Source organism: Siniperca chuatsi, linkage group LG18, assembly GCF_020085105.1.
Source record: "Siniperca chuatsi isolate FFG_IHB_CAS linkage group LG18, ASM2008510v1, whole genome shotgun sequence".
Classification (NCBI taxonomy): Eukaryota; Metazoa; Chordata; class Actinopteri; order Centrarchiformes; family Sinipercidae; genus Siniperca; species Siniperca chuatsi.
In genome coordinates this window covers 26,372,131-26,390,414 of record NC_058059.1, presented here as the reverse complement: position 1 = coordinate 26,390,414, position 18,284 = coordinate 26,372,131, and the positions used below count along the sequence as shown (strand labels likewise).

Below are 18,284 nucleotides of genomic sequence, written 5' to 3'. Positions count from 1 at the left end.
GGGGCACTACAAGGGCAAAAAATGTGTGTGGCACAACACGAATCAGACTCACACTCTTAGACACAGAGATTAGATACCTGCTTTATGCAGATGACTTTATTCTGATCTATTCTGTATCTCTCCCAACCAGAGATGGTCTTCAAAATAACCTGACCATCCTGGAACAATACTGTCATAACTGGGCTTTGGAGGTCAATTTTAAGAAAACCCAAATCATGATTGTGGAGGTGGGTATAGGTAGTTATTCAACATTAACATTCCAATTAAAATCTGGACAAAATTATTTGATAATATGTGAGATCTGGGGCCTGCTCAGTAGATTGGAGCATTACTCATGGGACAAACACCCAATAGAGGCCCTCTATGGGTGTCCAAAAGACACACTTCCATTCTAAGCACTAAAAATCCAAGAGCTGAACACTGAAAACATTCAGTCAGCTGACGATGAAACTAACCAACCAAGCTCCTATCAGCACTGATTCAAAACAACACAACAGAATAAAACAAATTATGAATCAGTCAAAAGATGTATATTTAGAACATTGGAGACATGAAACAAAAAGCCAAAACAGACTAAATTGTTATTTGACTCAAAAAGAGAATATAAATAAGAGTATGTCCACTCTGTCAGAGATACGAAACAGAGACTGATCCTGACCAAATACAGGCTCAGAGACCACCATCTGGCAGCAGAAACAGGACGATACAGACAGACATGGCTGCCCAGAGAGGAGCGCGTATGTGGTCACTGCTCAACGGGTAGGGACAGAGATGCACTTCCTCTTCCACCGTGAGAAGTTCTCTTCAGTAAGAGATTTCCACTACAGGGAAATAGCCAAGAAAATGACACATTTCTTAATGTTAACCCCAGAAGAGAAACAAGCAGTTTTCCGCGGTGAAGGGACAGCAGCTCCTCTGGAAGCTAAATATGTATCTGCCTGCCACAGCCTGAGGGATTCACTGTAACATCCCAAAAATTAGGGATTTGTAAAGTATTCAGTAATTATATTAAATTGCATGAAATTGTAGCGTACTCTATTGTATAGCAATCAAAGAATGGACTGCATCAGTATAATATAGAACCTGCATGTGACACGTGTATTTAATATGTAATATATGTGAATCTTCTGTAAACTGCTTTGGCAACAACATGTTTTTGTTCGTGCCAATAAAGCTATTTGAATTTAATTGAAATTAATAGCTCACTTTTGTAACAGCTCTTTCATAGAGGTGACAAAGAGATGTTTCTGGGTCACAGTGTCTACAGACACCACAGAGCCTCACCGTGCCGAAGAAATGATGGATGATGTGGGGCCAGTGTTAGGGCCTGCTAATGGAGGGCTCATGGGCTCCAAAGAGCTGCAGGGAGGCAAGATGCTCATCATCAAACGGCCCCAAGTGGCAAAGTTCATGTTCATCTGGGCAGCACGCAGGAAGTCCTTCCCTGTGAGGAGAAATGGTGACAAAAAGAGATAACATCTGAACTTTTGACTGAAAGACTAACATGTAGTAGTGAGAAAAGAAAAACTACTTAAAAATACATTTTTTAAAAATTGGTGCAGATTCACCTTTTTATGTTTTAATCACAATCTCAGGCTTGAAATTAATGAAATGTAAACTGCACTCAAGTGACCTTTGCACATACAAAAATAAGCAACCACCACAATTTTAAAAAGGTTAAATTATGGTTTCTGGGAAACTTGGAAGTGTAAGCTTATCATTCAAGTTATACTTTGTATGTAATTTTATATAATTTATTTGTTTTATGTTAAAAGCAATTTTATTGATGATGAAATTGTTGGTAGTATGACGTCGCCTGGTCACCTGGACTCCTGCATCTCTCCCCTCTTTACATCAAGGACCACAATGGAAATGCGTCTTAGTATAATCCTTGACATTTTTGTAGTTGTGTGTGATTTAATGTTCTACTGTACTAAATTAAAAACATGTACCTGCAGATCCATACCTTCATCCTCTCATTTATCATCACATTGGCAAGCATAATATGGCATTCTTAAATTATTTTTTCATAGTATTGTGTCTCTATATAGTGATAGCCCTTATGTTAATGAACCCAGTGACAGTTAACTAACCTCATAAAGCTTAAACGACAAGAGATGAAGAGTACAATCAGTAAAAATGTGGTCATAGAACTTAATCTAAATCCACACCGTAACCTTACTGTCAGAAACAAGCCTGAGAACAACTCATGGAACAAGCAATAATAATACAAATTAAATCAACAAATAAATAACATCTGAAGAAATAACTGATGCAATGCAATCTGAATAAATGTTGCTACCTTTTTCTTTAGGGAAAATTCTCCTCTGCCTCTGGAGTTTGGTGCGCCGCTCAATGACAGGATTCATAAATGTCACCTGGAAATGAACAGAGGTGCTGATTATGATTCATGTATAGGACTGATGCAGCCTTGGTATTGGTGGCTGGGTCATGAGGAAAGAAATATTTACTGCTTGGGATTATTTTAGTCACAATAACATTTTTTATGACATTCATTTCCAGCTGCTTGCTCCAATAATAGAAAACAAATGAATGAAAAAACATAAGGACGCTAATTAGAACTTAATTTTTATGGTGTAACAATAATAATAATATCGTAGAAAAGGTTTCAGTCGTAGTCATCTGGACACTGTTTTCAGAATCAAGACGTTTCGGCTCCCATCCGGAAGTCATTCTCAATTGTGAAAAAATTGGCCGGGAACTGGAAATATTTTTATTCCAATTTTTTCACAATTGAGAATGACTTCCGGATGGGAGCCGAAACGTCTTGATTCTGAAAACAGTGTCCAGATGACTACGACTGAAACCTTTTCTACGATAGAACACTCCTGGACGAATGAGGGACTACACCGTCTAATAATAATAATAATAATATACTAACCCAAACATGAATTTATTTGGAAATTAAGTCAACTCTGGAATGACAAATGCAGGTACAATATGTGGGTGGCAAACTATGCTAGGCTTGTTTGCCCAGTGATGATTTGTGTGTAGTTTGATTATAAAGACATGCAGTCGTCACAGGCTAGATATGAAAGTGAGAACCTCAATGAAGAGGATGCCCTGAGGCTCCAGCTGGAGACACATGCCACGTCGGCGGTTATCCAGGAAGTCCTCCAGCCGCAGGAACTTCACCCCACTTAACGCTCGCCAATCTCTCCAGTACACAGCAATTTCCAGCTCCCTGGACTAGATCAACACACACATTACAAATATTCATACGTATTCATAATCTCATTTAATCAGTTTAAAAAAAAATTCAAAAGACTGGATTTATTAGATTCGGTGGACCAGAATGGCTTTATTTTTTGAATTACTGAAAAGAGGTAACAGACTGTTGATGGGATTTCACTCACTGCCACACTTGAGAAAAAATAACAGATGTTGTTAGACCTCTGTAGTGACAAAAAATGTTTTTGGCAACAGCCTGAAAAATCTTTTTTGTTTAAGAGAGAGTAACTCAAACTCATTTAAAGAGGTACTTTGGTGATTTAGTACTGCCCTTTAATAAAGTTGGGGGACTCACGAGACATAAAAAAAAAAAAGATTGGTCAAACTCTAAGCAGCACAGGCTAAAATAACCTGACTTTTAGTCCCAAAAAAGGATCTAGCTGAAAGAAAATGCCATAATGCAACCAACAGTATCTTTTCGTTAGACCCTCCCTGCCTGGTAAAAGTCCGCTTCTTTCTAACGCTACGCCCTCATTTTGTAACGCAGGCTTTCTGTTAAAAATGTGTAATCTGAAAACTCATTACATAAACCTAATGACATCACTATGACATCATCAGTGTTATTTTCTCAGACTTGACAAAGCTCCTCCAGAGCCACAGAAGACACTATACAACTGTTTTTTTCGGGCTGTGTAGTACTCCCCATGACCAGTGAACTGACCTGTATGTGTAAAATCAGTGACTTCCACTTTAAAATTTCAAGGCTCACTGTTAAAAAGAGAGAATGAGAGCTGGGATGTTCAATAGAAATATCAGAACCAAAGTCTTAAGAAGTGTGCTGGGCGTGTGTGGGCAGATAAACTATCTAGCCTCGCTAGAGGGCTAGCAACACTGGTTAGTTTAAGACCTACACTGGTATAGTGGTGCAGGCTATCATGAAGAGGAAGACAGCAAGACAAGAAAGTCACTGCAACTATTGTACTGTCAAATTAGTTTTTAGTTTCCCACATCAGTGCATTGAAATTTGGAAAATCAATGGGCTGTTTCATGGTTAATCTTTCAGCCTATTTGAAGGAAGAGATATAAATTTAATATTGAATACAAAACACATCACTGAGTATAATGTAGGATAAAAGCAATTTCAATCAGTAATCAGTAACATTTTTCAGTGATTGTAGGTTTTTTCTTCCAGACTGAGCCTGGTTATAATGCAGTTAAATTAACTTTAGTCCAGTTAGGTTTGAACTGAGCTGCACTGTTGCTATGATCAACAGTGCTATACAACATTCTTGTCAGCTTCCATGTGGGCCAGAAATTGTGATCCCAAAGGAAACAGGTGATTCCATCTTGTTAAAAACATGACACACGCATTGTACAAACTATAGGCTGACCAATACTGGATTTTTGAGGCTGACACTGATGTCGATATTTAGGAGTTAAAAAAAAAAAAAAAAAAATCAGGTAACAATTTACCAACCGATAACATATACAACAATTTTGATATGGATACCTTAGATTGTTTTTTTTTTTCTGTACTGCAGTATCTCGTCACTTATCAGCCAACATATACAGACATACCGATATATCTGCAATAAGATAATATCGATATATCAGCCTGGCTGATTTATCAGTCTAGCTCTAATACAAACATGATACCTTTACATCTGTCTTGCCTGTGACCCCCCACCAGAGGATCACATCACAAGCCACCCTCTACTTCTGGACGGTGATTTTTTTTGTCTGATTCTCTTTCTTTGCCCTTACACAACAAATTGTAGAACATTTTCATTATGTTATTAAACCAGGACTGTTAAAAATATCCAGAGACCAAACAAAAGGTAAAAATGTTAACCTTGGAAGGCTGTTTATCTCTGACCTCTGTGGATAGAGGAAAATTGGATCATCTTTTAAGATCTTCCTTAACAGAACTTAGCAAAACTACTGGGACATTGTGATATCTTTGTCTCTATAAACAGCATATGCTAAGCATAAGCTCTAAGGCTTATATGAACACCAATGGAGACAAGGGACAACCTTGTCTAGTGGATTGGTTATATTGAAAGGGAGTTGAGAGTATGCCATGGCTTTTAACCACTGAGAAAGGTTCATCATACTGTGCTCTGCTGTAAGGAGGTCAAATCAAATGTGGTGAGGGTGTCGACATATAGAGCCAGTTTATTCTGTTAAATGCTTTCTCAGCATCCAGTGATATTGTAACAAATGGTGTTTTGCACTATTTGTCGTACTTAGATAGAAGTCGGCCTGGAATATAATACTGCTAATAAACAGGTGGGTGAAATGAAGCATTCTGCTGCACAACATAAATTGCTGTGGTGACTGCACTGGCTGTTTAGAGAACTGTCACATGGGAGTAATGAGTAATTGTTCGAGTAATCCTAAAAGCAATCTGTCAGCTGATAGAGGATGAGCAGCGTGATCCACAGATGCATTAATTACTCGAGTAAGACCAAGTCACCCAAAAGCATTCTAAATTGGTGTACTAAGCTAGCAGGACAATTAATGATGACAAAAAGGTAGCTTTTGACAAACTTTGCTTTAGTTTACTCAAATTAGCCTTTTATTCTTAAATTCTCCCCAGGCAACAACACCATCACCCTCTGTGACAACGTCTAATACAGTGCATAAAGTGTTGTTAGAAACTAAAATACAGACTCCTCTGTAGAGAGGAATATTTGACCAACACTTTCATTTCATTTGAAAGATTCCTCTTTTGAAATTAATTTAATGTAACACTGCTATATCACAGTCAATGGACAGTAACTCAGAAATTACATTTTTATGTCATCCTGAAACCAGGTTAGTGGAGTAACCATTTGAAAAATGCAGTTCTGGCTCAGTTGTAATTTCCTTGTTGAAGTGAAAGCTACTGACCCGTTCCAGTTCAATGCTGAAGCTCTGGCCCCAGGCCTCTTTGCCCAGCTGTCTCCATTGTGTGCGCCCCACTATCCTGTTGTCCACCTTCAGCACAACGCTTATCTCCGCTGAGTCACAAACACAAAGATACAAACTGAAACAGGCACTAAATACGGACCAATAAAGGTTGTAACAGGATGTGTGGGTATTTCAAATAGAGAAAAATAGTGTTAGCTGCCATAAACACACAGAGTAGAGAAGTCTGAACACAGACACCTCAAGTAAGAAATAATAAATATTCTTTTCAGGCTGTCAAATGTCTTAAATGTTTATGGGTGCAATTTTCACTGGGGATGGGTGGGGGGGACATGTCCCCCTCACTTTTCCAAATCCTGGTTGTTCCCCAGACCTTTATAGTTTCAGTTGATTTCCTTAAGTCTCTCAAAGCAGTGTCTTCTGACTGTCCAGCAGCTTCAATCCACACTCAACACTCATCTGTGTTGCCTTAAATTATTACTGTGAGCTCATAGTAATATTAAGTACACCACGACAAAAAAAATATGCTCAGTTTCCTGTTATAACGAGAGACGTGTCTGGCTCGTGTCTGGACGTGTCTCATTGTTACAAGATTCTTTTCATGTTAGAACGATATTTTTCATGTTATTATGACATGTGTTCTCCGTATTACTAGATACCAAATTATTCAATTTTTTACAAGAAACTTTTCTTGTAATAACATATCACTTTGTCTTGTTATATCACAAAATGTTCTCGCTTTATCACAAAATCGCATGTTGCAGGGTGTTTTTGTGTATTATGACTGTGGGTTGCTTTCGTTTTGTTTGTGCATCTATGTGTAATGACTTTGTGTGTGTTTGGCATCAGTGATTGTCAATGACCGGGCTGCGACTCAGTACTGGTCAGTGCATTGTTGACATACCGGACCACAGATGTGACGGACATCTGCTACACTCCCACCGCCACTTCCTGACAGCACGAGCAATACGCACAAGGCCACATACAGCAACTGACATTAGGGATGATGGTGCGCTTAAAAAAAGACCTGTCTACCCTTCCTGACCACATACTGTACCTTATGAGGCTATATGCCTATGTTTCAATGTCCAGCCCCCCTGCGCAGGACGGAGGTATAGATACAGTAATGGACGGATGGCACTTTGATTGGCTGTGTCCCAAGCATCAAATAAAACTTAATCCATATTTAAACCAGTCATTGCAGTTTTTTTCAATTCGATGTAGGCTACAATCTCTGGATCTTCTCGCTGTAACGTCATCTTCTTATTATAATATACCTACTTATCACGTTATAATGAGAAGAGTTTGTTTTAACGAGATATGTTGGTTTTGTGTAATAACAAAAAAGTTTTGTCATATAACAAGATAAAATGATTTGTTGTTATAAACAAGAAAAGTTTGTAAAAACTGAATAATTTGGTATCTAGTAATACGGAGAAAATCTGTCATAATAACATGACAAACGTCTTGTTATAACATGAAACGGATCTCGTAAAAACTAGAAAAGTTTCTTGTTGTAACGAGAAACTGAGCAGAATTTTTCTTTTTGTGGTTGGAGATATAAATACCGCGTTCTCGGTCTCAGTTCTCCATCAATGAAAATAAAAATAAATTTCAGTTTTAGTGCATTAATAACACAGACGTTTAGGCCACATTTCTAAGTCTCAAGAATTCTTTTGTTAGACTTGTGGAAGGCACAAAGAGGACTTTCATTATAATGGAGAATGGCACTTCACACACTACATATCACATTCACACACTGATGTCAAATCCTGACTGCTTGTCAGTCCAAAGAAACTAATCATTCACACACAAGCAATTTGGGGTTCAGTGTCTTGCCCAAGGACACTTTGACATGCGGGCTGGGGGAAGCCGGGATCGAACCGCCGACCTTCCGATTAGTGGACAACTCGCTCTACCACCACCAAAAAAATGCAAAAAATTTAAAAATATTTTTGTGTGTGTGTAAAAACAACCTACACCCTTGTAAATGTCCATTGGTGGATTTGACATTAGACAGAAGATTCCATCTACAGGAACTCATACAAAACATGAATAGGCTAACATGCAAATTAACACTGTATACATAGCTGCATGATCTACATAAAGGCCAAACAAAAAGGTGTTCGTTGGAGTGTTGACTTACAGGACAGGTCATCAGCCTTGGTTGTCTTGCCATTGGCACTGCGCCCCGATAGGCCGGCTCTCGCCTTCAGAGACTTTCCATCAGAGAGGCTCACAGGGGTGGCACTGGTCACAGGACTACGGCCCGGAACAGACTCCAACAGGTCTTGGCAGCCCATCAAACATACCTCCAACCGACCTGAGGAACAGCATTTCAGTTATCAATTCAGTCTTGAGAAAACACTATCTAAAGTTTGATGGAAAACAATAATTTACTTAAGGAAGAAAATGCAAATCTAGAAAATCACAAATGATGAGGATACGATATTTAACAGAGAAACTAAATGAATATATACTGGAATACATTAGTATCAACCTGTTAGACTGGCTGGTTTGAAGAAAGAGGAAGAAGAGCATGGAGCGCTGGACTGCTTCTTTGGTGTGCCGTAGGAAGGTGAGGTTCCCAACACTAGATTCTCCTTAATGGCAGCATGTTTGGGATGGTCCTGGGGCAGCTCACTTAAGCGTCTCTCCAGGGAGAGACGTAACAAATCCACCTTCTGAGATGACTCCTGCATTCGTGCCTGGGCCTGAGGGACACACAACACTCCTCAAGAGTACAGTCTGGCTCAATGTTTATTTTATTTTTATTTTTGGGATTATGCCTTTATTAGATAGTGACAGTAGAGATACAGAAAGGAAACATAGAGGGAGGGGAAGAGAGAGAGAGAGAGAGAGAGAGAGAGAGAGAGAGAGAGAGAGAGAGAGAGAGAGAGAGAGAGAGAGAGAGAGAGAGATGACATGAAACAAAGGTCTCCAGCCAGAGTCAATCATATCGGTCTCGTGTGATAGTCCTTAAATCACAGGAACTGCCTTAGCATCTTACCCATTATGGCACAAAACAGCCTTCAAAGCTGCAGGAAATCCTCTGTCAAACTATATCTGGCAGCAGATTAATATTACAGAAATCTCAAACTCAGAGCATGGGGAGATTTGATGATTTGATGAGCTTAGAAGAAGATACAAATTGAACATTAATGCTTTTTTCAGTATGCTCAATTAAGATTTTTTTTTTTTCCAGATGACACAGACAAAGCCTTCAGGTGTTCAGCCTCAGACAGAGGTACTGTCTCAGGTCTGTTGTTGATTCACTCCTTCTCTAACTTCATGGTAAGTAAGATTCAAAGTTATACAATTAAAAACACAGAGCTTAATTCCCACTCCCTCGAGACTTAAAAAATTGACCCATGCTCCTCTGAAGTGGGTACTTTGATTCATATGCTGTGGTACTGCCCCGCAGTCAAGTCCTTCTGGACAGAAGTGTTTAATTCAATATCAGTAATTATGAATATACACCTCTCACCCTTTCCAGTTGTTTGCTTGCTGGGGTCTAGGGCTGCACAGCTAAAATGCAAAAACCATAGCAGTCCTGGCCTTTTTGGCTGCTAGGAGAATGATTCGTAAGTTGCTTTTCAATAGATAACTGGTTACTTGAATTTTAAAATCTTCTTGGTATGGAATGAATAGCAGATATGATCAGTGATACCACAATTCTGGAATGATTTAGGATCAAGTGAGGAGCTGCCTTTTGACATTGAATATTTGCATTTCAATTATATAAACCAACCCTCGCCCCAGTATCTGTATCTTACTGGTCAGGTAGACCCTATGATCACCCATACAGATAATTAACTAAATAATATATTTCATCATGTGGTACTGTACTGCAGTTACGACCCCCCTGCCCCCTACGCTCTATGTTATGTGTTTTTGTGTGGTGCATCATTGTATTGTTAGTGTATTTCCCCTATAAATGCAAAACCGGTAATACGTTTTAAAAAGATTACCAGTTAAATCAGGATACTCTGTTTCAGGAAGTTTAAGTAAGTCTGACTTAAGTTGCCATGGAAACTTATCCCTCCAAACTAACCCGTCTCGGTCAGGCTAGTTTTCAGGCTTAGCTTCACCAGCTTCAGTAACACTGTTTCAGGCTGAAACAGTGTTACAATCAGTCTGACAGACTGAAACAGTGTTTCCTCTTGACATAGGCTGCGCTTACTGTGTACTTCAGTTCATATCTCATTCAGTCTAAAATATCTGCACAGTATTCCAGTCAGCAGATGCGTTTTTAAATGCACTGCAGGTAAAATATCGCTAATAAACAACTTTGACCCATGGCTGTTGCCTCATGGTAAGCAGCATTTTCACCATTTGTTCTCTCTTTAAAAGTCAAAGTGAAATAAACATACAACCCAGACACCCAGAAATGCATCTATGAAATATCTGAAGGTATTTAAACAGTATTTTCACCATATGGAGGCGGTTATGTCACATATACAAAACAAGTAGCTTAATCTTGCTATAAATAAATGTACTCCCTGGGGTACCATTTGATACCTCTAAGTTGTTTAATGTCATGTAGCATCTTATACATTGTGTACATTCATTTTCAGCTTAAGATATAAAGAGAATTCACATTACTCATACTGGACTTGAGCCCAAGATAACATGAGTACAAACTGAGCGCTGAAACAAACTGAGCAAACAGAGGAGTTCAGCAGCAATCATTTCATCTCTGCGTCAAAACCTGAGCTCAGTGTTGACCTACAGCATGCTGCCATAAGTTCTCTTTTGCTTCGTTTCAGGCTGTGGTTGTGTTCATTTTTTGCTGTAATATCCTCTCCATATTTTATACTGTATTTAATATGTGCTGCTCTGTGGCCACAAACATCTCAGTTTTGTCTTTGCATGTCTGTGTTCTTTATAGTAAATTGATGTCAATGTCATGAAATAAAGGCTTGACTTTATCTTGTTAGGCTCATTCAAGACATTTCACAATAAGCCCTAATGACCTTTTAGGGTCAGTTTTGTGACTGCTATCTTCCTGTCATTGACTCTGATCTCAAATGTGTATTTGTTTTTGTTAAACACTCATAAACTTGTATACCTGTATTAAATCACCACATACAGTAAGTAACATTTTTCATTATTAATGTAAGGGTTTGTAGGTCTCATTTACACCTGACAATGGTTTTATTAAAAGGTTTTTTTTTTACAAATACCAGAGCAGATCAGAGCACCAAATATGTGATTGATTGGACTGGTTGATGGCATGAACCAATTCAAGTCAAGTCAATTTTTATTTTATAGTCCTAAATCACAGGTTTGTCTCAGAGGGATTCTGAGCTTAGTGACCAACCTGCCCAAGAGACTGATCTATCACTATTATGACTCTTGCAGCAATGATGTTTCTACCTTGTATGCACAGAGGTAGTCTGATCCCAGGTCACAGACTAATACCTGGTATAAGTGGGGACTACCCAGCTGGTACCCACCTCTGCAAGTATGCGGCGGTCCTGGATCTTACGGCCACTCAGCTGCTTCACCACATTTTTGGCGCCTTCTGCTACGGCCGATTCAATCTTCATGTGGTGCATGAGTTCAGCCACCCGCAGCTCTACAGGACTGATCATCTCCACAGGCTGACCTGAGGGCAGTTGGAGCATGTCAGACTTCGACATCATCAGCAGATTTGAGAACGATACAGTAAGCAGTACTCCTAATTAGTTAATATGGCCAAAAAAATCTAACTTGCAGCTTTGTCCATTTCTCGGTATAGATGACAAACAACAATGCAAGAATCCATTGTGTCAAATGTATTGGTAATCTATACAAAATCCTGTTCATACTAGAGCTGGGCAATAATTCCAAACCATCAGTTTTACAAAGCTCTGTTGTCCAAATGGTGGATTCCAAGCAAATTGTAATTGAAAATCAACAAAATGAATTATTGCAGCATTTGAGCATGTACATTCATTCTTGACCTTGGAAAGAGTTGCTGGATTGAAAAAATTTAAATTAGCTTAAAATCCACCATTGGCTTTTCCAGGGCTTTCAACCGCATCTCACAGTCTTCATCAGCGGATGGAGTTTGCTCAGTTGACATTAAGATAGTTCAGTTTTTAATCACTGATGATACCTCTCCGCTTACATGGATCAAACTCCATGCACCAATCGTAGAAAAGGTTTCAGTCGTAGTCATCTGGACACTGTTTTCAGAATCAAGACGTTTCGGCTCCCATCGTCAACGTCTTGATTCTGAAAACAGTGTCCAGATGACTACGACTGAAACCTTTTCTACGATAGAACACTCCTGGACGAATGAGGGACTACACCGTCTCCATGCACCAATGTATACCATGAAATGCATTTGAAAAAGGAAAAGGCTTTTTTGGAATTTGGAAAAGGCTAGCGAATGCACCTTGAGTTGAGTTTTTTTTTTTGGTCAAATTGCAGTTTTTGTTCAAAATGTATGAAAATACATCTACATGTTTTTTTTGGTTTGATAATGTAAAATGGTTCCACTGATTATCAGTTAGATTATTACATGTTATTTAAATACATTTTCCATATTGTAAGCATTTATCTTGTTAAAAGTACAAAAGTTAAAACATATTGAGGGTGACTATAGTCTGTCAATATGAGACTACTGCAGTGGAAAAACACTGACATTTACTTCTCTTGCTTGCCTCAAGTTAGCATTCAACGTAAAGCTAATGATGAGTCTCTTATATGGGATTTATCACAAGTGACTTTTTCAGTAATGTGTATTTTATACAGTGTGCTGGTGGAGATTATAAGGCCAAGACAAGAACTGTACGTGTGTAGTAAGATTTACCATGCGAGCCATCCCGCTCCCCATCTCTGACTTGAGTGACTTTGATAATCTGCATGCGCAGCAGTTCAATCTTAGTGCGGCTGTCCTGCAACATTTGCTGGGCGGTAGACAGCATCTTCCTGTCCTGGAAAATAAAATGGACCACCACATTGCTTCTATGCTAAATTGATGAATAAAACTGATTATTAGGTCTAAATATTACTAAGAGTTGTAGAGAAGAGAATGTAAACTCACGTATGCTGTATTTGTAAGTGCTACTGCTTTTGTTGAAATATTAGAAAGAGTCATCAGTAGGCAAACTGCCAAAGCAAGTGTGAATGTAAACTTTCATTCACTTGTTTATCATTGGGGTCTTGAGACAGATGGCTATTTCCATTGCCATACAGATCACTGTGTGTAAACTCTGAGCTACTCATGCAGGAAGAAGGAAGTATTGGAGAAGCTTTCTTGAATATGCATGTGAATTAAATTTACCAAACACCCCCCAAGAGATATTACATTATCATCGGTGTTGAAGGGATTAGCCAAATGGTCACTGGCAGATTGAATCAGATTGTATTGTTAAATAGCCTGTTTGGGATTTCCTGAGTTCTATTTCACCTATTGTTGTCATTCAGACCTCTTGATTAACCCAGCCCACAACCTATTGTTTTAGACTACCCTTGTTGTAACAGTATAAAACCTCGCTTCTGTCTCCACTGCGCAGTGAATAAAACTCATCTGAGCCAGGCACAGAATTGGACCTGAAGGAATTTTTCTTACAACTTTTACAAAAAATAATACAAATTTAAAAATAAAAAACAGGCTCCTTTTTACACATGATCCTGCCAAAAGAAATGTGGGGTTCAGTGTCTTGCCCAAAGACACGTCGACATGTGGGCTGGGGGAAGCCAGGATCGAACCGCCGAGCTTCCAATCAGTGGACAACCCGCTCTACCACTAAGCCACAGCCACCCCAAAGGTAAACAATGTGTGAAGTCAATTTACAATATCTTACAGTATAATTGGAGCACATAAGCCAAGTGAGGGATGCTGTTAAAATGTAATGCATTTGCATGAAGTGAGATTTAACAGCAACAGAACCTGTGCGCATGTTTAGTTTAGTTACTGATTCTCTGTAAGGATGGGAATTTTGTAAATGACACTAATAAACAGTTGTTCCTTTCACACACCTACAAAAATTACAGGTACTCTGTGGTACAACCTCTCCCATTGTCATCCTGCTGACACATAAATACATCCTCACTCATTCCTCTCATCGTTCACATGGTTGAATATAAACACCCAAACCTATTGAACCAAGAACATGCTTTTATAATATATACAACTGCATATCTCACAGTCATTGTTGGCTTTATGTCCTGTAAACTGTGTTACCTCTTTTGTGATTTCTATAGATCACTTTGTTAAAATGTCTGCTTTCTCCATTTATATTCTTTATATCCATTTTCATCAAATACATGCTTTTCACACAATAGCTGTAAATGAGGGTCCTTGCTGAAGTAGGCAATATTATTTCATTCCTTTGCAATACTACCCTTTCTTTATTTATTATCTTTATTAAGAGTTTTGCAGAAGATATTTAGAGCATTTAAAACACAAAAGTATTGAAACAAAATTAAAAAAAAAACTAAGATGAAGAGCTAGAAATAAATATCAAGGAGTTCAGGATGTAATTAAAACGAAGGCAAAGGCAGTGGAGTTCATGCTAGTGCGATGCTCTACCCACTGAGGAACAGCCCTGTCCTCAAGTATTCTCTCTGCAGTGACATTTCTTTGTTTCCCTCCCCTGTCCAATCTCCTGTCCTTTCTTACACATCAGAGATGCTTTCTGCTGCTGCCAGCAATTTACCACATGAGTCAGTGTCAACTCACTGCTACAGATAGATGATGTAGGAAAAAAACATCTCCATCAGCGAACTGACCAAGTGTGTGTATGTAATTTGTTGGGTCTTTGTAAATAATAATATAAAGAGTACGGTCTAGACCTGCTCTATATGAAAAGTGCAATGAGATAACTGCTTTGAATTGGTGCTATATAAGTAAAACTGAATTGAGTTGAGTATTGTACTGTACCTTGACTGAGCTGTTGGTATAAGTCTGGATCATGTTCTCGGCACCCTGTTTGACTTTGGTCTCCATGGTAAGCTGTTTCTTCAGGGTTCTGACTCGACTGGCTAGTGGTGATGTGACCTCTTCCCACTGACACGACTCTGCTGACTGGTTGTCTTCTTCCTCCAAGAAACCTGCATAAAAATAATCACATGGTGGTTTAGGCTTTAGATATCTTGGGAAACAATTCTCTTTCTTTAGTGGTGATTCATTTGAGAGGGTTTAATGACATGATGAGTGATCGTATCATCTTTCAATTATTCAGAGGGCATACGCTTTTGTACGATGACAATCCTGGGGTAGAAGAATCATCAAATCACTAAATTAAAGAGGGACTGCCGGATCGCAGAGCGCAGATGCCGGAAAAACTAAGTTACATGTTCATAAAGAGATTTTATCAGAAAAATCCAAAAATTATAATAAAGCAATTCAGACTGATAGGCAATTTTATTTTTCTAACCTAATAAACTCTAATATAAGCAACCCCAGAGTGCTTTTTACACCATAGACCACCTCATAAACTCCATCACAGACTATAGCAACCATCTTATGGCTTCTAAATGTGATGAATTTGAGGACCACTTCAAAGCAAAGACAGCCAACATCAAGTCTACTATATTCCAACTCCAAAATACCATCATAGCTGAAGAAACAACGCCACCATACTGTGAAGTCCTAGACATTTTAAGCTTAGTTAACGCTGAAATGCTCAGGGAAGTGGTAACACTGAAGTCTTCCACATGCACCCTTTACCCGATCCCAACCTCATTTTTTAAATGTTTTTAATTCAGTCATTTTTAAATCACTCGATGCAACGAGGCGTATTCCCCACAGCATTTAAGATTGCACTTGTAACGCCTCTTTTTTCTTTTTTTTCTTTTTTAAAGTAGCCTTGATTCTGCCATACCCAGCAATTACAGACCAATCTCCAATGTTCCAATAATGTAAAATTTTTGAAAAAATTCTTCTTATCTGTCTGGTAGAGAGTTCTTTGTTGCGATTGATGATAACAAAACCAAAAAAAAAAAAAAAAACCTGTGGGGTTCCCCAAGGATCGATCTTAGGGCCACTTCTTTTTAATCTATATATGTTACCCCTCGGTGATGTCATCAGGAGACACGGCATCTCTTTCCATTGTTATGCCGATGACACAAAACTGACTCAGAACTGAACTTTAAAGCTCACGTGGGAGCTCAAGTTTCTCTCTCTGAGTGACACAGAGAAACTAATGCAAGTTTTTATATTGCGCAGGCTGGACTAATGTAATGCTCTCCTATCTGGTCTACCCAGAAAAGGTAGAAATCAGCTACAGCTGATTCAGAATTCTGCAGCCAAGACCAGAAGGAGAGAACACATTACACCTGTTTTAAGTCCTTACATTGGTTGCCCGTTAGTTTCTGTACTGATTTTAAAATTCTTTCACTTGTTTTTAAAGCACTTCACGGTCTGGCACCAGCATACCTGTCTCACATGCTCACAGCATATGAACCGGTGCGGCCCCTCAGGTCCTCTGGCACGAGTCTGTTAGTTGTTCCCAAGTGTTGTAAATGAAAACTAAAAACCTACCTCATCAGCCAGGCTTTTGATTAAAACTGGTTTGTAGACATTAACTTTATTTTATTCTCCTATTTTATTTATGTTGTAAAAATGTTATTTTATCGGTTATATTTTTTTATCAATTGTTTTTATCCCTTAGATTATTTGTTTTTATTTTGTTGTCATTTAAAATACTTCATCCAGTTTTCAGTCTAGCTTTTATCTAACTCTATTTTATTTCACTTTATTATGGTCTATCTTATTATCGTGTTGTCAGTCACAGGTAAAGCACTTTGAACTGCACTAACCTGTATGAAAGGTGATATACAAATAAAGTTTGATTGATTGATTGATTGACTGACTGATTGATACCACTGCGGTAAGGAAAGTCCAAAATGTCTAAAGTGCCTTAAACTAACCAAACCTATAGGCTTGCATGACTAATGTATATTATGTAGAAGTTAATAATGCTGACTAGTTGCTAATGCAAACCACTGTTGATGTCACTTGGAAAATATAATCTGTCAGTCACAATCACTGTAGAGAAGAAGCTTACAGTAAATATGGATCTGGATATAAATTTGTAAAAGGCAAAAAGTGTGTGTGTATGTTAAACACTGTCACTGTATATATTTGCAAATGAGGACCTAGGTTTTTCAAGACTAGGGGGGGTATTTACCAAGCCTGCAGCATATTACCATTGGTTCATTGCAAATTCTTTATGTAGCGGGGTATTTACTGAAACTACAGATGTAAATGAGCCCACCTGCACTTCATCTAATTTGAATAAAGTGCAGCTAAATAAGACCTGATGTTGGACTGTTTTGACATGTTACACATGTCTGCAAAGCAATGGAGTGCAAAAGAAAGTGTTTTCTGCTGCTGAATTTGGAATATTGGTTGAAGAGAACACACTTTTGGAACTATTCATCCTGCAAGAGGAAGGCTGGATCTGAGGAAATATTAATCAAATAGCCTGATCGACAAAAAGATTAGTGATCGAATGAGTTATGAAAAATCAATGTGGTAACTTATTTGACTAGATTATTTCTGTAAACAGATACAAACAGGGTAATATAATAGCCTACTGGCTGCCTCATTCATGACACACTGGACAGGAAAAGTACATATTCCAGCAGGAGGCAACTGGGGTAAAGTTGTGTGAAAAATATCAGGCAGCTGCATGGCTGCTCATTTGTATTGCTGTTGTTGTTGAAGTCACCAAAACCATTAATCCTCTGGGGACAATGAATATCTATATACCAAATTTTATGCCAATCTGTCTTACAATAATTGTCACGATATCTCGCTCTGGACTGGACAAAAGGTCAGACATATGATTTCTTTTTATGATCAATGTGTCAAAAGTTAGGATGATAAGTTCATGAGTTGCCATTTTATCAAAATGCACTCCAGCAAATGATCCGTTTTAGTTACCTGTAGCGCTGTCCTTCTCTGTGGCCATAGACCTGGCATTGAGCTCCTGCAGTTCCCAGTGCAACTTCTCCAGCTTGCGGCTTGAGGCCTTGAGTTGGCCCTCCACATCGGCTGCGCTCTTGCGATTGGTGACAGCCCGCCGCAGTCTCTCAGCAGCCTCCTTGATCTTCAACTCCCGCTGGATCTCCTGCCTGAGCAAAGTACGAGCATCCTCCAAACGCTGCTGAAACTCTGGGTCGAGAATATCCCCCTCATGCAGACCCTGCAGGTTACCGCTCTGAAGGAAACACCATGA

General features: G+C 38.8%; 1 protein-coding gene across 3 annotated transcripts in view; it reads right to left on the bottom strand.

Moving 5' to 3' along the window:
* The window catches only part of pkn3 (protein kinase N3), a 36,456-nt gene that overhangs the window by 12,787 nt on the left and 5,385 nt on the right, over window positions 1-18,284 (bottom strand). For all 3 annotated transcript variants that reach the window (XR_006375634.1, XM_044175545.1, XM_044175544.1), the window contains exons 2-11: window positions 17,990-18,266; window positions 14,981-15,150; window positions 12,905-13,028; window positions 11,562-11,713; window positions 8,603-8,816; window positions 8,249-8,425; window positions 6,085-6,194; window positions 3,067-3,210; window positions 2,303-2,378; window positions 1,285-1,444 (exon numbers count right to left, since the gene is read on the bottom strand). Coding sequence is in view for 2 of the 3 variants with exons in the window: in XM_044175545.1 (XP_044031480.1) it covers window positions 1,285-1,444; window positions 2,303-2,378; window positions 3,067-3,210; window positions 6,085-6,194; window positions 8,249-8,425; window positions 8,603-8,816; window positions 11,562-11,713; window positions 12,905-13,028; window positions 14,981-15,150; window positions 17,990-18,266 (1,604 nt within the window). In the remaining variant the exon portion in view is untranslated. The remainder of the gene's footprint in view (window positions 1-1,284; window positions 1,445-2,302; window positions 2,379-3,066; window positions 3,211-6,084; window positions 6,195-8,248; window positions 8,426-8,602; window positions 8,817-11,561; window positions 11,714-12,904; window positions 13,029-14,980; window positions 15,151-17,989; window positions 18,267-18,284) is intronic.